Below are 24,442 nucleotides of genomic sequence, written 5' to 3'. Positions count from 1 at the left end.
ATTTGTGTTTGTGGTTACACTCGTGCAGGAAGCAGCGTTCTCCTCGTCTGGCGATGCACAGAGATGAAATCCAGCCCTACCGCTCTTGCTAATTCTGCTCCGTACTGCCAGACCTCTCCTTTTGTGCCGGCAAGGAGCCGGCATGGCCTGGCTTGCTCTGGCTCCCGCGTATAACGAGGCTGGAAAAAATCTGTGCCGACCACGCAGGCAATGCAGGGTGGGTTGTCCAAGGTGTCCCCAGCGCTGTGTTAGCCCAACCGCTGCCTGCTGAGTTCAGCAAAGTTCCCGGCAGCTCTGACAGCTTCTGCTGGGACAGTTACTTTCTTGAAAAATCTCACAAGCCCTGGAGCTTTCCCTGGAGGATGCCACACTCTAGGACAATATTGATTTACTTGAGCAATCTGCTGGAGCCGAGTCCAGAGCAGAGTCATGACTCTGCGCAATTACGCTGACTTAGGAGAAGAAAGAGGTTCAAAGGAAAACAGGAACATATTTGAATTGGCAAATCGCTGTGGTTGTGCCTTTGTAGGCTAGGTATTGCAATATGAGGCCACACTGAGAACATTTTGGGTGTAAACAAACCCAGCAAGATGCAGATAGTATTGCCTTTTAATTAAAAATTACAACTGTAATTAATCTTGCTCGTATGCTTATGCTTGGTCATGAAGTTGCAGACTGTTATCAGTGATCCCCTGCCCGATTTGGTGGCTGCAGATGAGGCAGCTGGTAGATGTATTTGCGTGTATGTTTGTGCAGAGGGAGGAACTGCTGTACGACGCTGTTTCTCTCTGACCTCAGACCTGAAGTGAGTGTATTGGAGCTCCCTGGAAACTTTCCGGCAGGATCTTTCTCTACTGGAAAATGTTGATTCATTGAAAGTAAAATGTTGCATGGCAGTGGGGGAGGGGGGCTTTCCTGCCCTGCCCTGTTTGTTCAACTATGAGCTAGGCATAAAACTATAGAAATAACAGTACTTGTCATGATGAGGGAATGTTTATTCATGGAGGAGACAAATGAAGATTGTGTTTGTGACCTTAGCACTAATATTGCCTATCTTGTCATCGGCCTTCTTCCAAAGGCAGCTTGGAACTGGCAGGGGAAGTGTTGCCAACTCGCAGTATTTTTTTCTGTGCTGGTTCCAATGTTGCAGCCAGCACACAAGGGCTGATGCGTTTGTTACGTTTCTGTGCGATTTAATAGAACGTGTGAGCTGAGCATAGCTGGATTTATATTTATCTCTCCTCTTTGATCGTTAGCCCTGCTTCCCTGCCGCGAGAGATGCTCTGTTTCTCTTCTTTGCTTCGCATTGACTGAGTGTGGAGGAGCCCTGATGCTCGTGCCATCCAGATCGCGCTGTGGGCCGAGCTGGGCAATGTCAGCACTAAATCTGCTTGGTCTGATGATAAAATCCCTGGAGATGACAAACAGTGAGGGCCGTTTGCTGTGTGGTTACATTGAGGAGGGAAGTCATGTCCCAGCAGTGAGAAACAATTGTCTGGGGATGGAGGCAAAGAGGGTTTTGATCAACCTGGGTGAAGGATCCTCCATCCCTTTTCATGGCAACACTCCTCTTTCCATATCTGGTTTCTCTCTCTCTCCCTCTCTCTTCATCTTTTTATTTATATGTGTATATATTTATTTATATATATATACATATGTACACACACCTTTAATAACACTTTTGAGGGGCTGAGGAGGTGGAATAAATGCTAGCAAGGCTTAATAAAAGTTCTTATGTGATCTTTCACTGCAATGACTTCTAGGAATAGGTTGATGATTTGGTGACAGTGTCTAGGTCATCTTGCTCCAACTTGTCTTCATTTCTTGGTGACTGCATCCACAGGGGGGAGCAGGCTATGATGCTGAAGGATGGAAGCAATTGGTTGGCAGGAATGAGAGTGTGGTACCTCCTGAGTGTGGCCCTGGCAGCCCATGACCCCTCTGCAGCCACATTTGAGGCCTGGGTCTTGTTTGAGGTGTTGTGTGCAGGGAGTGATGCATCTCCAGGGCAGATCCAGAGGTTGTGATAATGTCCATGGGGCATTTGAGCCAGGACACAGCAGGTTAGGGGATGGAACTAGCAAGCTTTCTGTGCTAAGATAGGATTTTTTGTCTTCAGAAACTCCCACAAGGGAAATGGCATGTTTAACCATGTTAAGCCTGTGTCACACTCGTCCCTCTTGACCTCTGCTGTAGGCATGCAGCAGTGCAGGGATTTTGGTGAATTAACCTCTCTCCAGGGGGGAGAGAATAGACCAAGCTACATGTGTTCAGTTGTGTGAGTAACAGCAGGATGACGCTTGGGCATAATGCAATGCTGCCAAGATAAAACCATCAACAGAGATAAGAACCCTTCAGAATGAGGGCATATGGTTTCTTCCTCTACGGTTACACCACACAGGCATCAAACACCTTCGCCTTGACCCATTCATATTGTGCATCCCTCCTGTAAACTTCTTGAACCCAGGGGTGAATCGTGGCTGCTCTCTGTCTTCCTCCTAGCTGGGCTGTGTCTGAACTGCTGGAGCCTTCAGGAGCTGGTCAGCCGAGATGCGGGAAACTACCTCATCCTCATGGAGAAAATCCTCAGCAAAGCTGAAGAGGTGAGCTCATGGCCACTGGGGAGGAGGGGGGAGACTGGCTGTGTCCTGGCTCGAAGGATGCTTTTCTGCTTCACTGACTTTTGTTATGGGTGCATGATGGATATATGTGCTCTTAGCTCTTTAGTTGCTGTTTCTCTACTGGTATCGCTGGGGCTGGGTAAGGCTACAAGATCTGCCTTCTCTGATGGAAATTTCATCAGCCCCCACTGCTACCAGGTTTGAGACAGTGTCAGCTCTGGCCAGAGCAGCTCCCTACATCCCGTGCATGGTGGCTGCAAGGGAAAGCCTGAGCTGCTCTTTGAATCACACCACAGGTGCCGGGGAAGAGGTTTGGGTTCCCAACATGCTGCTTGAGTCCTGGCTCCTGGGATGCTGGGGACGGAGCCCTCCCAGGGGGAGCGCTACATAGATGGATCTGACCTTCCAACTGCCTTCCTGATAGTGGGAGTCGCTTGTCCAATTCAGAGCAAATTGAAGGTTTCCTGTTGTTTTTAATGGAAACTTTGCCACGGCTCTGCTTGGCTTCCTGCAGAAGTAGGACTTGCTGTCGGTTAGGGACTGTGAGCGAGCGCTGTCCTGCTGAGCGCAGGTCAGCCTTGCAGCAACGGGCAGGTCAAGCGAAGCAGACAGGCAAGACGCAGGGGAGCCGACCGCATCAGTCTGCCGTGATCCTGTTGTATGAGGGAAAAGTGCAATGTGGCCCAGCTAAGCAGGGTCACGTCAAGACGAAGCTGGGAAGACCTCTGAGGAATCCCTTGATGTGGGAGGAAATGCTGGCATTTCTGCTAAAGCCTCAGCACTGGGATTCATGTGATGATTGGATAAACGTTGCCTTTCATTTTTCATGGAAGAAATGTGGTCTAGCTGCCAGGCTTCAGAGGAAGTTTGGAAAACATGGCAATGTGGGAGAAAGAACCAATGCAGACTAATAAGACCGGCACCTTCCCCTCCCTCCCCCACCTGATTTTTCTTCTTTTTTAATGGCTGGAATTGAGCTAATCACAGACAACATTGGGTATATATTCCACTTTGTACTCTGCTGAGAAATGGGGGGAAATAGTGTTTGCAAGTGTATTCTTGAGTCATCACCATATCCCCCAGTGAAATAATTCTGCTGGCTCTTCACCGGTGAAGACTGGCAAAAATGCCTGATTTTGCACTGTGTTGCCTAGTTTTGTAAGCTGCTTGCAGGGGCTGGGCTAGCAGCTTGCCTGACTTTACATCTCCGAACTGCCCCCTTTGAGTCATTTTCCTAAAATTTTGTGCAACTCCGCAAAGATTGAATGTGTCTGAGGGTTGGGCACTCAGCTTCATACACCTTCCCAAGTGGAAATGTAGAGAGGAAGTGTGTGCTGACCTGCTGTCCAGTTGGTGTGGATTGTTGTGCTTCCATGGTTATTTCCCCTTGGAGGCAAGTACTTCCACTCGGACGAGGATAGGGATGTGATGGTGCAGGGTTGGGTGCACGTTGGCATTACTGGGGAATCCCCTGGCACCTTGGAGGAAGCATTTGGGTAACACACGAGGCAAGGAGGCCCTGCTCATCCTTCTCCCCTTGGGCTATTTCCTACAGGTCCAGGAGAAGTGTGACTATGATCTTGTAACTCCACTGGCACTGCTTTTCTACTATGCGGTCCTGTATGTAAGTCCTGTGGCTGCTGAATGTGGTTTAACCCTGACTCCGTGGGAGGTACGGGAACTGGGGCCCCATGGGAACTGAGCAGGACTGTCACGTAAATCTGGGTAGTTTTCAGCTGAAAGATCACGGTCTGCTTTGATCAATTCATCTCAGAAAAGATCCAGTACCTACAGACCTACAGGGATCAAGACTAGACAACTGTTGCACAAACCAAGAGAGGTGGAAGAAAATGAGCTCCCATTTTTTTAATCTTTGCATTTAAAGATGGGTCTATCAGAAAGAGTCGGACAATGTTTCTGTGCAGAGAACGCCAATTTTTCATTGTCCCTTACAGTTGTGCAAAATATATAGACAATTCTAACGAAAAGAAGCAGCAGAGCTTTCACAGGAAATACTTTTTTATTATTATTATTATTAGCACAATGCATCATTATCCCAAGGAAATCATTGCTGCCAGACCTTGCAAAAGCACAAACTTTAATGGGATTCATCTTTAATTATCTTAAAATATATATCAGGAAAAACTCTGACTTTGGCACATGAGCCGTAGGCAGAGGTTGGGAAGGTGCAGAAAGGATCAAGTCTTTCTGTAGCTGTGCAAAATGGAGTTTCTTTGACCCTTCCTTGGAGTAGGACAGGTTGTCCCTTGGCAAACCTCTGGTCTGGTCCTCCTTCTCCCACTTCCAGCCTAAACCCTCACTTTCTTATGCAATAATTACCTTGTGCAACCTGGACATCTCTGGGAAGAGAGGTTGAGGGTGGTGGTAGCTCAGACATTGAAGCTCATGTCCTTGCTCTGTTTCTAACTGTGCTCCCCCTGCCCCATCTCCTGCAGGCTCCTCACTTTCCTCCAGGATCCGACTTGCTCCTGAAGGCTGCCAGCATCTACCATAACTTCCTCACCTGGCCTGTGCCCTACTGTGACATCTTCCGGGAGTTGCTCACCTTTATCAGTGATGAGCTCAAGGCCCCAGGTAAGCAGAAGCCTGCCCACGTGCTCCCACCCCACTGCACAGTCTTCACGTGGTGCTGGCATGGCTTTTCTCTAGGGGTGCGCTATAGTGAGGGGCTGAGGTTGTGCGCATTTTGCAGGTCTCAGCAAAAAAGCCTGGTGCTGTGACTGGCCATGGCCACATTTCCGGCTGAGACTTTCCTGATCTTGCTGTCTTAATCTCCGTTTGCTTCCATGAGTCCCATGCAGTTTGAGCATGATGTCTGTTTACCTTGTGCTCTGCATCCCCTTCACCTTGGCTTTTCTGGGACATGAGGATCTCTACCCTCCACCCTCTGAATGTTTTACCCTGGTGGTACAGGTGAGGTACAGGTACCAAGGTGAGACTGCATTTCTCTGGAGGAGCAGAGTTAGACAGCTGGGTTATGGTTTTAGTGGTTGCTTTATATGCAAGGTAGTGGGAGCATCCCAGGACTCTTGGACCTGTATGGATTAGCAAAAAAGGTAATTGCCTCCTGGCTGCCTTTCAGTCTGGTGGGTCTTTTGCATGGCAAAGCATGTGTTGGCTCCTTCCGCCTGCCGAGCCTAGGGTTTTGTTTGAGATGCTCAGTGACTCAGTGCATAACTGGAGTAATAACAGTGGGTCCATTCACTAGCATCAAGGTGGCTTTAGCCTTTGAGCCTGCCGTTGCCTGGAAATTTCTGTAGGGTCTGAGGGACTCCCCAGCTGTTTCTTTATAGCAGAGATGTTACCTTGTGATATGGCTTTGGACACATCTCACCAGCAACTGTGCTTCTCTTAATTAAGTACTCCTTGTGGATGTGTCCTGTTGTTCCCAGTGGAGCAGTTCCTCCAATTATTTCTAAAAGGCCCTTTCTCCTAATCTTCCCGTCTTTTGATGGCTTGTGCAGTCATTATTACACAGTCCTACATTAGAGCAAATTTCAGCCCTTGTTTAATCCCCATATGGAGCCAATGATACCAAGACCTGCTCTGAGCAGGACTTAGGAGAGCTTGAATGGCTGTGTTTGCTGGCAGCTGAGGCCAGCAATGCTTCCCCATGCTGCTGACAAGGCACGCAACATGGGGTCACCGCTGCAACCCTGCAGCAATGTCCTATGGAGATGCAAGACGGGTGAGCGGCAGCAAGGGGTGAGTCACAGGGCCAGCGTCAGCAGGGCTCTTAGCCAGCACTGAGGTGCTGCATGGTGATTGCAGCTGTGGGGAGATGGGTGAGGTGGTAGGCACAGGTTGTATGACAGATGCTTTCAAGGCCTGGGAAGTTGAGCTTGGCCAGTGTGGATACCAAACTGGCTGTGTTAGCCTTGGCTCAAAGCTTGCTGGTCAAGAACACTGGGGAGTGTGAATTGCAGACCCGCTGTGCCAACACAGCTTAGCCTGTGCCTGCAGATTCGCAGGATCCCTGGGGCCAGCACGCTGGCCATCTAGTGTGCAGAGGGGAGATTGGGATGGATCCCTTCCTTTAAACTTCTCTTTTTGCAAGTCTCTATGCAAACCAAGACTGTTGTGTAAGGTCCAGGGTGGGTCATTGTGCACATCCAGTCTCCAACTCAAAGCTGCAGGCCAGGCACAGGCAGGTGGACACCTGTCTCATGCTTCCACAGTGCAGGGTGAGTGGGAAGGAGCCATCTGGGAAGGAGCATTGGGCTCAGGCTCTGCCTGCAGAGCAGCCTGTATGTGACTGGTGCTGGTGCTGGGCAAGCTAGGTCTGGTCTGAAGGTGAGGACATGCCCGGCTACTGCCAGGCTGATGATCTGCAAGCACTGTGGGCTTCTCCAGCTCCTTTCTGGTCAGTTATTACTGTGACACCCACTGGGGGCCTGTTGCAACCACTGCTGTGAAAACCTCAGTGCTGAGAGGCTTTTGCTGCATCCTGCTCTTGTCATGCTGTCACTGATTCCCAGGGCTATCTGAGCTGGGAACTTTGATCCAAAGGCTTTTCCTTTCCTACAAACATGTGAGGTTTCCCCACCCTGCCAAAAGTCACAGCACAGGAGGTGGTATTGTGGCAGGTGACACTAGTGCTGCTCACTGGCCAAAGCTTCTCCCTGCCATCTGGAGCCAAGAACAGCAAAATTACATCCTCCACTGCAAACCTGGCTGAGATCTCCTATTCGTCTTCCATAGGTTCCATGACCAGCCATGAGGCTTAAGCAAAAGCTTTTTATTGAGATGAGGGTAAATAGTAACCAAGAACAAGCAGCTGTCAGTATTTGCCAAGAATGCAAAAGTATCATCTGCAAACTGGGCCCGAGCTTTATCCTAAGCAAGAGTGGTAAACACAGTTGTAGTCAGAGAACCCATGTGGAGGATTGCAAGCCACCCAATGAGCCCAGCCCTGACCCTGCAGGAGTATGGTGCTCCCTGCAGCTGCTGCTCTTGGGGCTATGAGCAGCAACGCAGTTTTGGATGTAGCTGCCTGTGGTAATATCGGGGCTGGATCTTGATGATGCTGCAGGATCTTTCTTAGGCACATGCTTCTAAAATACACTTGGTCCATCTACCACTTAGGGGTAAAACAGGCTTTGCTATTGCCAGCTATCTCAGGGGCTGTGAATCCAGAGGACTGGGCAGTTCTCCCTTCTTGCCTTCTGGCTTCTCTCCCATCGCCTCCATCTGTTCCTTGTGTTTCCAGCCTTTCTTCCTCAAAGCCTCTTCACTCATTGCCTGATCTTTTCCTACTCCAGCACCTTCTCTCACTTCACCACCAGGGTTTATGTTAGCTGATGGGAGGCGATTGCCAGCCTCAGAGTTGGGGGCTTGGGTCGGTAAGTCCTCTTTGCCCAGGCCATGAACTGAGAAATGAGGTTAGCTCATCCTCCCTGCAGCTCGGCCTGGTGAAGGCTACACTAGATGACAAAGCTGGTGTGTTCCTGAGGCAGAGCAGTCTGCAGTGTTGCTGTCTCTCATATCCTCTTTTCTCTCCCACAGGGATTTCATTCCAGAGGCTGGTGAGGGCAGAGCAGGGGCTGCCCGTGAAGAGCTACCAGAGCTCCACTGTGTAAGTGTGGCCAGGGCAGGGCTGAGCCTCTGTGAGCACTGCTTGCATCGCTCCCTGTAGTCTCTCTGCCAGTACATGCTGCTTTTCCACAGCCAGCCTTAATTAAAAAGCAGGAGCAAGGCTGTAGCGAGCCGCATCTGAAAGGTAGTGGTGGATGCTGGGACTCCTGGGGAGAGGAGATGGAGAACAGAGATGATGAAAGGAGGTTGCAGCAGCTCCTGCTCCTGCTCCTGCAGCAGCTCGAAGTCAGGGTCCACATCTCCCAGAGTCGTTCTTTCCCTCCAGGGATCCAGAGCTGGTGTGAACAGGCAGGAAAGGCAAAACATCCTCCCAGAGCGCTGCTGATCTCAGCATTAGAAGACCTCCAGGAGTCAGTTTGATCTCTGTGCTCTGGAGCAGCAAGCCCGAAGAGGGAGAAATGCGAGTCTCTCCCAGCTGTGGCAGTGCTGGGGGTTCGTGTTTGGTTAACTAAAGCTTTGCAGCTCTGAATGCACTCAAACTTTGCACCTTGCAACCATAAGGTCTGAAACTTTCTTCCTGCCAGTGCACCTCATTTGTAAATAGGAAAATGAGGCCTGGTTGTGGGTGCCCTGCCTGGGGGATGATCCTTCTAGTGCAGCCACCCCTGCTCTGTGTGGGAAGGCTGTTTTGCTTTTTTGGCTTGTCCATGTATGCTGCGCAGCTCTGGGTCTGTCTCTGTAGCTGTGACAACGTGTACCTCACTCAGCTGCATTCTTGTAAATATGGTGCTTTCCCAGTACCGCTATCCCGTTCCTCACACTTACACTGGTGCAAGTGCAACCATCGGTGGCTTACAGCAAGATGGCTGTATCTGCATAAAAACCGGAAAAATTGGCATAAAGCTATACACAAAGCTGAACTTTGGCCTTACGCAAAGCTTGTGCTCATTCCCTGAGCTAGAAGCAAATACACCAGCTTTCTCCGAAGCCCCCCTGCCTCAGGCACGTTAATCCAGCCACTCTCAGCACAGACGTCTTAGATGATACCTGCATGGTCTCACTGCTGAGAGCAGAGTTCTTCAGCTGGCTTAATTTTTTGCAGCACTGTGAAGTTCAGAAGCAGTGCTCTGACCAGCATCCATCAGCAGGAAGATATCTGTGGGGGGACTTCTAATTTCCTGCCCTTCCTTTCTTGCTGTGTGTTGGGTTTGGAGAACTGGCTGTTGACTTGGAGCTGGCTGGGGATGCTTGAGCAGCTGTATCACCAGCCCAGCAGGCGACACAGGACAGTCCATGCACAAGGGATGTCCCACGCGGGGAGGATGGAGGCTGGCCATGGCCCCGTGGTGCGTATCTGGCACCCCTACACAGACCTAGAGCCTGGCTGCCACTACTGTGAGAGGACACTGCCATCTAGCGTGAATTCGTCCAGGAGTCATGTGTCCCCCATGTGCCATTGGTGGCCAGCACAGGGAACGAGCCTGCCTGCTTGGCTAATCACTGTCCCCTCCACCCCTAGCACCGTGCTGCTGCTCAACCGCTCCGAGGTGCAGAGCGAGTTCCTTTCCATCGCGGAGAAGCTGAGCACCCCCGGGCTGCCACGGCGTGCCACACTCCTCATACTGCTGGAGCACCTCTACCAGGCCAACTTCGGCACCCGCTGCGACCTGGACAGCCTCCGCCACCTCCTGAAGGTAGGCACTGCCCTGTCCTGCCAGGCCCATGAATGATGCAGCCATGGCACCTTGGCATGGCTCAGCTGTTGCAGGAAAGCACTCAGACAAGTGAGCAGCAAACCACTCCAAGCCTTGTCGGCTGCGGGACGAGGTGAGATCTTGCAGCACGGTGGTCCAGCTCATCGCTTTGGTTATGCGGCAGTGCAGCTGGGGACATTTTGGGTGCAACTGGCTGGTGTATTTCCTGACCAAAATGATATTTGATCCTCCAAAAAAAAAAAAGTGTTTTGATAACACTTCTTGTGAAAAAACATACATCTTTCCCTTCTCTGCTCAGCTTAGACTTGAGCTCTGTGCTGTGAAAGGAGGGAGTACCTTGCCTTTTACTGCTTTACTGCTTCATTCCTTTCTCTGTGCTTAAGTAGAGGGAGAAAGATTTGAATTAGAACCAAAGATTTCATTTGGTCAGAGGAGCACTTTGGTGTTCATAGAGGATGAAAACTTACCTTTTAGGTATGCTTAAAGGCTTTTTTTTTTTTTTTTTTTTTTTTTTTTCCTTTGCAGAAGTTTTAGGGAGAGGAGGAGATAGTAGAAGAAGGGAAGTTGGCACCTAATGATCTGCCCCACAGCATTGTGCTTTAGCTTTGCTAGGGAACCCACTCCATCTCTCTTTTTGCCTCTATTCCCCTTCAGTCCAAATCACTAGAAGAGCTCTCGGAGATCTACGCCAGCACCGTAGAGGCCCAGGAGACAGCAGCTGCCAGCAGTGATTCGGCCTTGGCACGAGAACAATTGCAGTCTGCTCTGCAAGACATCGCTGGAGCTGCAGCCTTCTCTGCAGTCGTGGGTGAGACTCCCCTCTGGGCCATCACGTCTTCCAGGGTATTCTGACAGCTCAGCCCATTGCAAAAGATGAACTCCTCTGTTTTGAGGGTGTCAGGAGCTGGCCCTTTGAAGTGTGAAATCCTGTTTTGCACAAAGTTTCAACCTAGCACAACAGAAAAGCCCAGGTCTTATTTCATAACCACATGATGAACCAGAAATTGTTTCTCATCTTTCATTAAAACAAAACAAAACAAAAATCTCCAGCCTTTGTGGGTGAGATAAAAACATTCAATCAGAAACTGATTGTAACAGTGATATCTGCCTGAATCTGCAGGCAGCCTGAACTGATAGCTCTTAGAAGTGCCAAATGTCCTTTTATCCCCACAGACACAATCTCATAGTGCTCCTGGATAATGGCAGCAGCACTGGTGCTACACATGACCTGGGCTGCTGCAAATATGTGCATTGAGGTGGACAGCATCTGCTTCAGGCTGCTGTAGGTCCTGGGGGTGATGGCTCCTAGCAGGAGGGTTACTTGGAGGGGTAAAGCTTGCGAGCCACCAGGATCGGTATCCAGGCTGTGGAGCTGGAGGGCAGGTGGGGAGTGCAACATGCTGTAAGCAGATGGGACAGGATGTGCTGGGGCCTTATTCCCTCTGCTTGCAGTCAGGAGGGGTCTATCTCAGACCCACGCAAGGACATTAAATTTGCTTTGGGAGGGAAAGCATCCCCTGTCATCCTCTGCAGGTAGTCCTGAGGACATTGAGGAGGAAGGCAGAGTGATGGAGGAACCTGTGGTCTGACACAGTGTCTCCATGCAGGAGGGTCCCTGCAAACTAACTTCTCTTTTCTTCCTCTCTCCTCCCAGGTGAGGCCCAGGCCCACAAGCTCCACACCATCCCCATCCCCCCGGCTCGCTGTTACACTTACAGCTGGGATCAGGATAACTTTGGTAAGCTGAGAAGTGACCCCTGTCTTCTCCAGGAGATCTCAGCCCTCTGGTGCCCGTCACAGGCAGGCTCATCAGGAGGGCTACCCTATCTCAGTGACCACAGGAGTGACAGAGCAGCAGGTCTGCCCACCATGAGCCCTTTTTGCATTGGGGCATGTGGCACCAAGTGCAGTCAGAGCCTGAAGGAGCCGCTAAATTGTCAGTGGTAGTGGGTGGTGTAACACAGCAGGCTAGGAGCTCTGGCATCCCCTGGCAGCGATGTGTCCATCCCAGACGGGAGAAGACACAGGCCATCTGCTCAAGCAGGACTCCCTGAGGTGACACCTGCTGCACTCCCAAGCAAAACCTTCGCCTGCATTGTGACACGTTGGGAGTGAGGCACCAATGGCCCTGAAATGCATTCTGTTGCTGGAGACAGAGCGTGCCAGGCTTGGTTTCTTGGACAAAATTGTGCCTCGCATTAAGTTAGAAGAGAGTCAGTACAATAACGTCCATGTGAATGTTTGTAGGACTGAGACCTTATTTACCAGGTCTGTAAAGAGCTCCTCTGCAAGGAGTAAGGCTTGTTCATACCCTGGAGATGCTTGTTGCTAGAAAAGCCTGAATGCACTGAAATCTCAGCAATGGTCTCTCCTGGTTTGTACTTCTGCATCCTTCCACACAGAAGGATGCAGGCCTGGCATGGATGGGCAGCACTACCTCTCAGCTAAGCATTGACAGAAAAACATCCTGGTCCATGAGCGGGAAGTTTGTGCTCTTAAGACCTGTAAAACATTACAACTCTTTGACTGTTCCTACCATAGGGGTAGCTGGGGAAGTTTTTTCTAATGTCCAAACTGGTGATTCTTAATGCTCTTGGTCCTACTGCAGCAATTTTGCAGGGGAAGCGATGACTTCCCTTTTCACTGTGCTGTTTGATTTAAGTTCCCTATTCCTGGAAGACCTTTTCTCTTCCTGTGAAGATTTGGTGTTTATTGCCTGCTGGCTCCAACGAGCTAAGAGCTCTGGTTTGCACTTTGCAGCTAGGATGACCTTATTGGGAAGTGGTCTGTAGTGGGGTGATGCCTTGTTCTCTGTGTCTGACCATTGATTTTTGGCTCGTTTATTGAAATACCTTGCTTCCTCTCCTACTCCCCAGCTAAACCCAGATCGGACGTATGGTGCATTGTGAAATCTGAGTAGGAAGGAAGCAAAGCCCAAACTGTTGTTTGCACTTGGGTTTTTGAGAACGCAAACAGAACGTGATTTCAAAGAGAAACACATTTTGTTTTGTCATCAAATCTGAGTGCCTTATGGAAATCTAAAAGTGTTGTCAAAGGGTAGAGTTTTAGTTCTTTGTTTAGAATCATTCAGGATTAGAGACAGCACTGGCCAACCTGCAGTAGAGCAGGCAGCTCCAGTGGATGTCTGGGATGCTAATGCACTGTTTACATTTCTAATGGCTATGGTAGAGTCTCTTGATGGTGTTAGGAGTCCATGCTAGATCTGGTCTCTTTGCCTTTCAGATGTCCTCAATGATGTCCTCAGCAAAGAATTCCGCGTTGTTGAGCCCATGGTCTCGGAGAATGAGGAGGAGGAAGAGGAGGAAGTGGAAATTGATGGCTGTTCTCCAGAAAGAGACTCACTGCTTTCCCCCATCTCTGCCATTTCCAAAGATTCTGTGTACTCAGCGTTATCAGAGGAAGGATCTAAGCACTCGCGAGTGTCTCTCTTCACTGCTTCCAAGGACTCCATCTCAGAGCTGACGATGGTCTCCAGAAAATCCTTGAAGTCTTTTGTCTCCAGCCTCAGGGACTGCATGGACAGTGGCTATGCAGAAGACAGTGATGAGAACTCTCTGGACATGGTAGGAAGGCCAGAGCTCAAGGTGGAGAAGACCCACCACAAATACAGGCACACACTGACCAACAAGATCTACAAACTGTTCAAGAGCAAAAGCCAACTGGTCTTGAGGAGAGACCTGAAGGACTGCTCAGACATGGGCTCACTCTCGCTGCCCCTGCGCCGGGCTGAGAGCCTGTGTAACCCCGAAGCCAAGCATCGCACTCTCACCCGTTCACGGCGAGCTCATTCACTGCCCCAGCATGTCCTAAGTCAGCGGCTCCCAGCACAGTATGTGCCACAGCACGTGAGACTCCCCCGCAGGCCCTTCCTCAGCTATGACGAGGATGCCAAGGTGTCCACGATGCGTGTTGTGGTCTTCGGCTCTGACCGTATCTCAGGGAAAGTGGCCCGGGCCTACAGCAACCTCAGGTGAGCTGTGCAGTGCCGGGGACCTGGCTGTGGGTACCCGCATGCCCTGGCTGATGGATATGTGGTGCTGGATGCCTTTCTGCTGTGATCCTTGGAGTTCTGGTAGTGGTCCCTCTGTCATAGGTAACCAGGACTCCCCAGTGCTGTGTGACATGGCAAAGGGACATCTTTCTGCCATTGTCTAAGAACGGAGGCATCGGAGGCATTTGCTACCACTCGGCACTGGCATTAAATCACTCCATGATGCTGTTGTGGAAATGCTATATAAATATGTGGAGCAAAAGGATTCCTGTCCATAGGTCTCTTATTTCTTATTCGTTTGATCACCATGTTGCCCTGGGAGAGGGGAAGGATCCTTAGGTTGATACTGGGGTCTAATTCTGCAGATCATATCTTGCCTTCCCTGGACACACTGGAGTGCTTTACTCACCCAGTCCTCTCGCACCTTGATCTAGACTAAAAGAAAGCACCTGCCCCTCACTGACAAGGTACTTCAAGCTGCAGTTTTACTACATCCCCGTGAAGAGGAGCTGCCTCTCTCCGTCAGCCCCGCTGATGCATCCTCCCCCATCCCCAGGGGACTCACAACTCCGAGGCTCAGCACAGACGGTAGGTATCCTGCCCACTGCAGGGCTTGCAGGGTCACTGGTGCTCTTCTTGGCATGCTGCTGTCCATAGAGTGGCAGTGTGTGAAGCCTGAAGGCTGGTGGGGCAGCCTGAGAGGAGCACTGATGTTTCTTCTGCCAGCCTCAAGTGAAGGCTGAAGAGCAGCCATTACACCTCTGTTCTTGGGGAAGCTCCAGAATGACCATAGTTTGTCTGGTTTCAGGAGCCTACGCTGGCCAAGTTGGAGACGAGCACCAATGACATCTCCCACTACATTGGGATGTTGGACCCATGGTACGAGCGTAACGTTCTTGGGCTGATGAACCTGCCCATGGATGTCCTCTGTCAGGTATGTGTATGGCCAGATGGTAGGGCCTGGCATTCTTCTTGTCTTTCTTCTTCCTGGTGGTATGGTGGAGCTGAGAAGGAAGGATCCTATGTGTGCACTAAGCCACCAAACCAATGGCCTGGTCCTGTACAGTGGAATAGGGGATGGACATGGGGTAGTCCTTAGTGGTCAGGAATTAGGAGGAGGATTTTGTCCCCAGTGTGGTGGGATAGGCAGTTCTTGGCACTGGGCTGTGTGTGCATGTGCCCATCAGGATTGCAACTCATGCACTTGCACCTGCCATCTCAGTCTGCCAAACCAGAGGCTGAGCCCCAGGAGGACTCGAGGGAGCAGCTGCCCATCCTGGCTGACATGATTCTCTACTACTGCCGGTTTGCCACACGCCCCGTGCTGCTGCAGCTCTACCAGACGGAGGTAGGTGAAGAGGTCTCAGTCCTGTCTCGGCTAGAGGGAAAGGAAGATCTGCTCTGTGACTAACTCAGGACTACCTGTAAAGCGGGCGTGGGTACCACACAGTTTCCAAGGGCTAATGAGACAAAGCTGAGTCTTTCCTTTTATTCCTTTGGGGAGCCTGCTGGGTGCCCCTTACATGTGAGCTCATGGCTTTTTGGCTAATGCTTCTGACTCAGTGACTAAGAGTGTGCAGGAGGCTCTGGATTAGCCAGGAAAGACCTAGCTGACTCGGTGAGCCAGCAGCATCTGCCAGGACTGCCTAGCTGCTTCCTAGCGTGGTGCCTGGCATGGCACCCTAGGGGCTCTGGCTTGGTTCTGCTCAGACAATTCATGGCACAAAAACAGTTTTCCATTCAGATAACTTTTTCCATCACACAAGTGACTCCCATCAGTGCCAGCAGGTCATTCACAAGCCTCAAAATTCTCCTGTGCTCTGCTCCCCTCCCCCGCCCCCCCCCCCCAAAAAAACACCCTCTTTAGCAAGCTTGTTTTTGAGCCTGCACTGTGTGCACAGACATGGTGGGAAAGACTTGAATGCATTGCCATAATGATTACTTTGATGCTGCAGCGCTGGATGGGCTGCAGCAGAGTCATGGCAAGCAGAACTGCTGCGATTCGGTGCAAGCTCTGAGGCTGGGATTTTTGTTACCCAAAGTGATGCCTGGACCCTACTGCTAGGCTCATCATGTTTTGTTTATTTATTTATTTATTTATTTTCTCCAGTGTGTTGAGGAGTTTTATGTAAGTGGATTGTCTGTTTTTATTTGCTGGTGGCCTATTAAGACAGTCTGAAGTACAGCTAATGGCAAATGCCACCCAAGCCAGTGGTTAAAAGGTGTATTTTGAAAATTTGAAAGTGTTTGCCCAAATCGACTTGTTCCTTGCTGCAAGGAATGAGAGAGATGAACACTGCCTGATGCAGGTGGGATCCCCCAGCTGTGTTGCTTCATGGGGTCTCCTCACCATCACATCTTGTTTCTTCTTCCCCTGGTAGCTGACCTTCATAGGGGGGGAAAAGATGACTGAAGTCTTCATCCACTCACTTGAGCTGGGCCACTCGGCTGCTACGCGGGCCATAAAGGCATCAGGTTTGTAGCTTATTTCCATTCTGCTTCTGCAATAACAACTCTGAAGCAGAGGTGGGTGAATTAGCCAGGCAGGGAGGTGGATAGAGCAGCTCCTTAGAGGGGCTGGAGGGAGCGTGTCCAGCAGCTTTGGCACCACACATGGGCTGCAAGAGCGGTCAGAACCCAGACTGCGTCATGAACAAGGGTCTACGTGTGTTTTCAGATTTGGAAGCGAAGCGATGCCAAGTGCAGCTCTTCATCTTTTGTTTTGCTGCATTCTGTTGTTTGTGCTTTTTCTGAGATGATTGTTTGTAAAATACCTCATTCCGTTTACTTAGTTTCACTGGGCAAAGTAAGGAAGGAGGAATGCTTTTCTCGCACGTGCATGGAGCCTTCAAGCCAGAGACATCCTTATCTTTTTAAACTAGAAATTCATAAAATTATTAGAGACAGGAGAAATAATTACAGAAGCATCTGCCTGCAGTCCAGTCTCCAGCTCTCTCCCAGCTTACCAAAGACCACATAATGTCTGGTATGGTACAGCTTGCAGAGACATCTCATGGTCAACTAACATACTGCATTTAAACATGTCACTTAAAAAAAAACAAACTAACAAACAAACCAAAAAAACCCACTAATTGCTTTTCTGGGATCTCTCCTTATCTGCTAAACAGAGACTGTAAAATATCCTCCATATGAAGTGTTACCACCCTATGCCCTCAAAATGTAGACTTAACCAAGATCTCTTCCCAGTAGCTCATAAAACCACCAATCCTGTTTGACTGCTTTTTCCTACTGTGTTGTCATTTTGCAACTGAAGAAGAAAAATCCAGGAAAAAGCATTAATAAGTGTTGGGCACAGAATTTCAAGACTAAGTTATTCTGGACACAAATATGCCCTGAAAAAGTGGAACTGCACTAGAAATGCAGCCCTTTACTGCTTTGTGTATTCCTTGGAGCACTGACCCCACTGCACCAGCTTAGCCAGTACCACTGTCAGTTTTTCAAAGCTGCTTGCCGGGCTTTGTGCTGAAATTCCTAGCTTGGATTAATTGTTTTGTGGTAACTTTCAAGCCCCCTTTCTTCTTTTTGCCTTTTCACTCTTTAGCTGTGTTCAGAAAACCAGGAACCCTTTCTGTAGCTACTGAGTGCACTGATGTAGCAGTAGGCCACTGAAGAACGAGGATAAAAAGCCACTGAGTGACACTTGCTCCTTGTTTTATGTAGGTCCAGGCAGCAAAAGGCTGGGTATAGATGGAGACAGAGAAGCAATCCCACTAACACTACAAATCGCCTACAGCAAGGTGAGTCCGTGGGACTTGCACAGGGAAAATGTGACATGAAACCATGCAAACATGCTCTCAGCTAGGGGCTGAGGGAGGCTAGAGCTTACAAATGCTGACAGTGTGCTGGGAAAGTCTGATTCCAAGCCCAAATGAGCCAAACTCGGGCTCATCATCTGCTTACTGGCTGACTACTAGTGACCTTCCTATCCTGAAAAGCCCAGCTAAATAGGGAATATGCAGCCAGTTTCAGTAGTTTGGACATGTACTGAGTGCTAGTTCATACAGGTGGACTTCGCTCCACTTCCAGGGAGCAATTTCCTGCTGATCACAGCAAGCCTTCTGTTTTGTTGGTTCCTCTGCAGTTATTGTTAACATTGGGTATTTTTTTCTAAATCCAAGGTTAAATGCATTTTAATGCTTACTCAAACTTTATCTGTGCAGCTGTAGGTAAATTCAGATCTGAGCTAGTCCAGTCAGAGGGTGAGGGATGAGGAGGTAGGGTAATATCAGGCTGGAAGGTGGTGTCTCATAGGCTTTGATTGGTCCCTGCAGACAGCCATCAGTGGAAGAAGTCACTGGAATGATGTTGAGAAGGTCTGCACATCTGTCAACCTCAGCAAAGCCTGCAAGAAGTATGAAGAACTAGGTGGGTCCAGATGTCCTTTGTGGCTTTCCAAGGGAGCACTGGGAGGGGTTGGCAGAGTGAGAGGAGAGCATGGATCTTCTCACTGGAACAAAGCAAGGATGTTTAATGCGCAAGAGAAGATGCATGGGAGATACTTGGTGCTCCCTGAGACAGTGGATTCTGTGCTCCTTGGCTCTTGCTTAGCAGCACTTCAGAGATGAGGGGAATTTGATTTCCCCTTGTCCTGAAGCTTCCAGCAAGGGGATTGTTTAGTTGTGTTGGATGTCCATTAGGAAAGAGACTGGGGCTGTGCAAACAGCGGGACCGTCACCTGAGAGCAGTGCTTTCCAGAACAACACCTGTGTAGTGAGGAGAGATAAATAAATAAAGTAGGAATGAGGAAGCTGGCACTTGTCAATCTGTTCTTAGCAGCTGCACCTCGCAGCAAACTTTCAGTGGGCTTTCGCTATAGCTTGGAGATAGCTGACTGCCATGCGTTTTTGCTTCACAAATGTTTTTCTAGTCAGATCCTTATGTAGTATTAATATGGCTTTGAAATTTTCAAACATAGCAACGTCTTCAGTCTCTTAGTGTGCTTATTTAGAAGCAATACTGTTCATTCTTGCTGGAAAGCTGCCCTATTTTGGCAATCAGACAGTCAGTTCTGAGTAAATTGAATAAAGCTGCGAAGTTCCTCTTTCCTCATGTGCTCAGTGTTTGACACATGTATGTTTGTAAGCAGAGCAGTTGAGGCAAGTGGGTGATCTACCAAATACAAGATCTATTCTATATGGCCCATGGAGCTCCACCTAAGCCTCTGTCTCTGGTTCTTCTTACTGTTACCTCATCTGTGAGGCTGTGCAGACAATCCTGGAAATACTCCAACAGGAGTTATTTGCTCATCTCCACTGTACACCTGTATTTTGAGTTGGATTTTTCAGTGTTAGCTCAGGAGCTTCACTCGTGCTGCCAGTGCTATGAATTTGTTTCAGGGGGCTGTCCTCAGCTCCATACTGGGGAGAAGCTTCTCCTTTATCAATCTACCTTTCAAAAGAAACCTAGTCTCCTGATATTCTCTGTGGGTTTTCGTGCACACCAGCTTGACCACAGGATGTCACTGTAATTCCAGGCATGAAAAAGAATCTCCAGGTGGACTGCAACAAGGGCCATGGTGGGAGCTAGAATTTCCTCCTGGCAATGAGGCAATGACTTTTCTTGTACTTAGATCCTAATACAGTTATATGTCCTGTGCTGCTGTGTTTAGAAAGCAGTCTGCAGTTACTCTTTAAGTACCCAGGTTTACCCATGTCTCTGAGTTGCCTTCCCTTTGTGTGGGCTGGCACGGAGGGAGGAAGGCTGGAAAGTATACTGATTAGATCAGGGTGTATATACAGAGGTTGTCACTATCCCAAGACGATTAATGCCTCAAGGCTCAGAGCGAGGATCTGAACCTGAATGCTGAATGTTCCCTCTCCAGCCAGCTGCTTTCCCCTGACAATGGAGTCCTGCTGAGACTGGTCAGTTTTGGAACACTTGGAGGGATGGAGGGACCATCCAGGTTCCCACCAGTGGCCCAGAAGCCTGAAGTGCTAACAGTTCCCTTTCTGTTGCAGCCTCAAAAACAGAGTGTCTCAACTTAACCATGACTGAGGTGGTCAAAAGGCAAAACTCCAAATCCAAGAAAAGTTTCAATCAGGTAACTCAAATTACAATACTTTTATATTTGGTAATAAGAGGTCAGCCTGAGTCAGGGAGGGGAGGAAAGCAGGGCAGGAGTTGGAGTTCGAGACCCTGGAAGTGGCCAGCAACTCCTTGGTGGATCCAGTTGCCACTGGCCACCAGTCTTGGTTTACAAGGCCAGCAGCATATGAAAGCAGGTTAGTTGTCCTCTAAGGTTTGCAGTGGGGGCATCTGCGTTGCACAGTTTCTGGAGGCTGGAGCAGGCTTGTTCCCTTGTAGAAGGAAGGCCTGTCCCAGGATTTGGGAAATGGATCAGCAAAAAGGTCATCATGTAGCAAAGCTGCAAGTAGTAAAGGGAAATTATGCTAATGCTGCTTCCAGAGCAACAATAAATACCTTAGATGTAACAGGGATCACTTTGGCCCCAGGCAGAGAGCCTCCCCTTTCTGAGCCCATGTCATTGCCCTTCCCTGGCCAAATCCTGTCTTGCAAACACATTACTGCTTTCTGCAAAGTAATTTCCCCTGCTCTCTTTTCCTGCACAGAGCCTTGTGAGCTCCCTCACTTGAATGCTTTTTCTTTCAGCAGATCAGTGTGTCCCAGATAAAAGTAGACAAGGTCCAGATTATTGGTGTCCAGTCCTCCTTTGCCGTATGCTTGGACCAGGATGAGCAGAAGATCCTGCAGAGTGTAACCAGGTAGGACCTCCAGTGCAGCTGACTGCATGCTGTGGTCAGTGGTCCCAAGCACAATGGTGGATCTATCTCAGGTGACTGAGCTGGGTGATGTAACTCCAAGCTTTGTAGTGCAACTGAGCTCAGGGGAGATGGACGGTCCTGCTTAGATCCTGGTAGTAGTTTACCTTTTTGACTGATGCAGTCTAAAGGATGATCCCAGTTGACTCCTCAGCTCAGTGAAGACAACTTTTACAGCAAGATGAATTGTAAGCCAAAGGAAAGCCATGAAGCATCAGTGAGATATTTAGGAGCACTGGATACAAACAGAGCCTTCAGCTTCCAAACTTCATCGGGATTCTCTATCGCCTTTGCCATATCCCTTGCAGTAGGAACTTGTGATCTTCACAGGAGAGATTGGGGTAGAGGGGCCAAGAATTGTTCATTTGATTCTCCTTCTATTAGTGTTGTCCCTAGAGCAGAAAACTGGCTCACTGGGAATGGGATTTGAGAACTCATTATAGGCAGCATGTTTCCATGGGCACAAAGGGGTGAAACCAGTCGATCCATTGACCTTTAAAGTCTGGAAGCATTTTAATGTGCCCCTCAGGGAGAGCAGAACTCCACAAAGTTATACTGGATCAAATGGATAAAATTTCAGATATTATTTCTTAATTTATTTCTTAAAAAAAAAAAGAAACTTCTCCTTAGATTTAATAATTTAACTTTATTGCCAACCTAGGAGGCTAATGTGAGAGTTTAATGCAAGAAATGAAAAAGCAGATATTCTCCCTTCCCCCAGATTTGAGAATGCAGAAGTTCTCATTTTCCCTAATGAATTTCAGAAATTACTCTTTATGGATGCTTCTGCTTCCAGCAGAGCAGCTTAAAGGGACCTAAACTCTCAGCACTCAAATGCCAGTCCTGTTAAAGTGAATGGATTCCTATTTGTTCACAGATGTTTCTGCTGCACCCAAGGCCTGTGATTCTCAGCCACACACCTTACCAATATCTTTTTGTTTCTTTTTGTTCCCCTGCAGGTGTGAGATCTCTGTGTGCTACAAACCAAGGGACAATGATCCCCTTGCACTGAGAATGCCCTCTTTGCCTCCTCAGGAACCATCTGAGTTTCATTCTCTTCTGTGCTTACCCATCGCTACCTTCAGTGGAGCACTGCCATAGAAGGACAGCCAGACCCGTGCCCTCTCAGACCATACTTACATCCAACATACCAAAATAGCCACAAGAAGAGCAATTTGGCTGTACTCCTTTGGGTTTGGAGACCCAACAGTTCTTGTTCAAGACATCCTATAGCCCAAAGCATTAGCATGGCTGAACTGCTCCTGGTCTATGCTTAGCCTGTCCTTAGGAAATGGGAACCTAAGTGTTATGCTTTCGTACCTGTCAGGGTTCCTCAGCAATGCAAGGGAAGCAGTTTCTTAGAGATGTCCACATGCTTCAGCAGACTGCAAACACCTGGTTAGAGAGAGCAAGGCAAGGGCAGTGATATTCCCCTGCCAGCAAATGGTGCTGTGGGTGTACTTGACAGTTACTGCAAAGCTAGTGTCATCTGGAGGGATTTGGTGGGTAGGCATTGTGGAAAATGAATGTGCTTGGCTTGAGTGGTAGTGAAGTCACCCTCAATGTGTGGAGAGTTGCAGGCTACTTAGCTGATGTCCTGTTGACATTTCACTCAATAAATCTTGAGATTGTCAGGAGAGCTCTTTGGGATGGGGATGAGGATAGATTTTCTCATGGATTTGCTTTAAATTACAAAACTTGTGTGTCCTGCAGAGAAACAGTGCGTAGCAGAGGGACCTAGCTGAGGCCCAGGAAGAGCTGCTGTTTATGTTTCAGTGAATCCAGTGCAATAGGCTATACCAGTGCATTGATGGCTTGTCATGCACACGTGTTTACTGTAAATCCAGGACTTCCGAGAGAGGGACTAATGATTTTTGTAGACTTTTAGAGCTCATTCAGAAGGGGATGAGCTCCACCCAGCCCATGCTCTTGTGGCCTGCTCCCCAGCACTCAATGACAGAGACATCACAGGCATCAAATGCTCAATACTTGCTTGAAATATGGCAGGAATCATACTTACACTCATAGGAGGGAGGGAAGTACAGAGGAAACCTCTAGGATTGCCTTTAACTCACCTGAGGGGGCAGATTTGGTAGAGAAGGACCCAGCATGAAAAACACTAGTGACACTTGCAGCAGCAATAGGATTTGAGATCCCCTCTCTTCTGCAGAGAGGGGCATTTCCCCCTCCCCCCTCTTCTTGCTACAAGGCTATAGGTACAGAAAGGTGCAATAGCTGGGGGTATTTAGAGGTAGTCTGACTCCAGGAGCAATAAAAGAAGTGAGAAGAGCCTCATTTGGTTTCTTAGCTTTCAAGCTGTTTCTCAATAGTTGTTGATGATTGCACTAATGATGACAGGCAGAAGAACATGTCTGTACTGCCTGCTACAGGCAAAGAAGATCCTAATGCTGAGGACATGCACTTTCTGGGCAGTGGCTAGAAATGGCCCCCTGGGCTGCCAGGCTGCCAGGAGGCTGCAGGGCTCAGCCATGGTGACTCAGTTCAGTGTGCGTCAGACAGTCCTTCAGAAAATGGGACTTGATCAGCTCTTAGCACTCATTAGAGCAAGTCAGACTCTGTCCCACAGGGCTGCTGGCAGAGCAGCAGTCCCCCTTGTCCTGGAAGTTGGAGGAGACTCAACACTTTGAAGGTTAAATTTGCCAGGAAAAGGGCCAGAGCCAAGAGGGCTTCACTTGTCTCAGAGGGGTGTGGGCCAGGCTTGTCTGTAGGATTCCTTCACAACCTTCCTGAAAGGGTTTGGGGGATTCCTTATGCTCCCAGGGACTTGGGCCTTGTGGTCTGTCAGCTGGTGGACCTGCTTTCTCTCCCTCTCCCCACCACCTCTGTTGCTATTTTGGAACAGCTTCGTCCAGGCCTGTGGGACTGGTCTTGCCTGGTGAATATCTCAGATTGACAAGGTGCTTTGGTGTCCTTATCGACTCTGGGTGCAGCTTCTGCCCATGGCCAGAGATGAGCGTCGATGAGATGTGAACATGCTCCCAAGGCCTCTGTTTTTCATCCACCTACTTGAATAAACCATCCCAAGGATGGTATACCTTGTGGACTCCAAGAAAAGACTTTATTCAGGGCAAAGCATCACTTGAACGCACACAGAGGTTCTGGCTCCACTGTGATGTGAAGCTAGCTTGGACTCCTGGCCAGGACCCACCTTCCACGTCTGCACACCCACCTATAGAGCACCTGCTATTTAATACTGTGCAGGGCAGAGTCTTTCCTCTGCTCCCAGCATGGACTCAACAGGGACACCAAACCACTGCCTGGTTGCAGCAGGATGTCCCCTTTCTTGCTAGGGTGCCTGCAGGGTGATGTGGAAATGCCAGCTGAGATCGCTACTGTGTGTTTTCCTCTGCACATCAATACTTTGTCTGACATGCTCAAGGGACTAGAAATAGACTTCAATAGGTCTTTCCAAGCACTTGGAAAAAGTTTTCCTGCTGACTTTTCATTTCTCAAACAAGTTTGTGTGCGTTGTTTTAAATGGGGCTGGAATTTGACAGCTGTTTTTTTGTTGTTGTTGTTCAATACTTTAAAATAGCACCTTATCCTGTCAAAACATTGCTATTTGTGATCTTGATATCCGTGGCTAAATATATCTTTGCCACCGTTAATGACATAAACCGTTTTGGTTTCAGCTAGCCCTATGAAAATATTGAAGAAAAATTTCATGTAATGGAGAAAAACAAGCACAATCCCGCCTATTTTTTGACCTCTGATGTT

General features: G+C 49.0%; 1 protein-coding gene across 1 annotated transcript in view; it reads left to right on the top strand.

The window, feature by feature from the left end:
* PIK3R5 (phosphoinositide-3-kinase regulatory subunit 5) overlaps window positions 1-21,880 on the top strand; it is a 28,363-nt gene extending 6,483 nt beyond the window's left edge. The window contains exons 2-18 of the mRNA XM_062591762.1: window positions 2,503-2,603; window positions 4,177-4,245; window positions 5,078-5,216; window positions 8,148-8,217; window positions 9,697-9,871; window positions 10,547-10,700; window positions 11,547-11,630; window positions 13,136-13,883; window positions 14,339-14,492; window positions 14,713-14,838; window positions 15,127-15,252; window positions 16,286-16,379; window positions 17,586-17,662; window positions 18,197-18,290; window positions 19,883-19,965; window positions 20,535-20,647; window positions 21,664-21,880. Coding sequence (XP_062447746.1) covers window positions 2,503-2,603; window positions 4,177-4,245; window positions 5,078-5,216; window positions 8,148-8,217; window positions 9,697-9,871; window positions 10,547-10,700; window positions 11,547-11,630; window positions 13,136-13,883; window positions 14,339-14,492; window positions 14,713-14,838; window positions 15,127-15,252; window positions 16,286-16,379; window positions 17,586-17,662; window positions 18,197-18,290; window positions 19,883-19,965; window positions 20,535-20,647; window positions 21,664-21,805 — 2,549 coding nt within the window. The 3' untranslated portion in view covers window positions 21,806-21,880. The remainder of the gene's footprint in view (window positions 1-2,502; window positions 2,604-4,176; window positions 4,246-5,077; window positions 5,217-8,147; window positions 8,218-9,696; window positions 9,872-10,546; window positions 10,701-11,546; window positions 11,631-13,135; window positions 13,884-14,338; window positions 14,493-14,712; window positions 14,839-15,126; window positions 15,253-16,285; window positions 16,380-17,585; window positions 17,663-18,196; window positions 18,291-19,882; window positions 19,966-20,534; window positions 20,648-21,663) is intronic.
* The last annotated feature ends 2,562 nt before the right edge of the window (window positions 21,881-24,442 follow it).

This window comes from Rhea pennata, chromosome 19 (genome assembly GCF_028389875.1).
Source record: "Rhea pennata isolate bPtePen1 chromosome 19, bPtePen1.pri, whole genome shotgun sequence".
NCBI lineage: Eukaryota > Metazoa > Chordata > Aves > Rheiformes > Rheidae > Rhea > Rhea pennata.
Note: the sequence above shows the minus strand (reverse complement) of the source record. Positions and strands in the feature narration are given on the sequence as shown.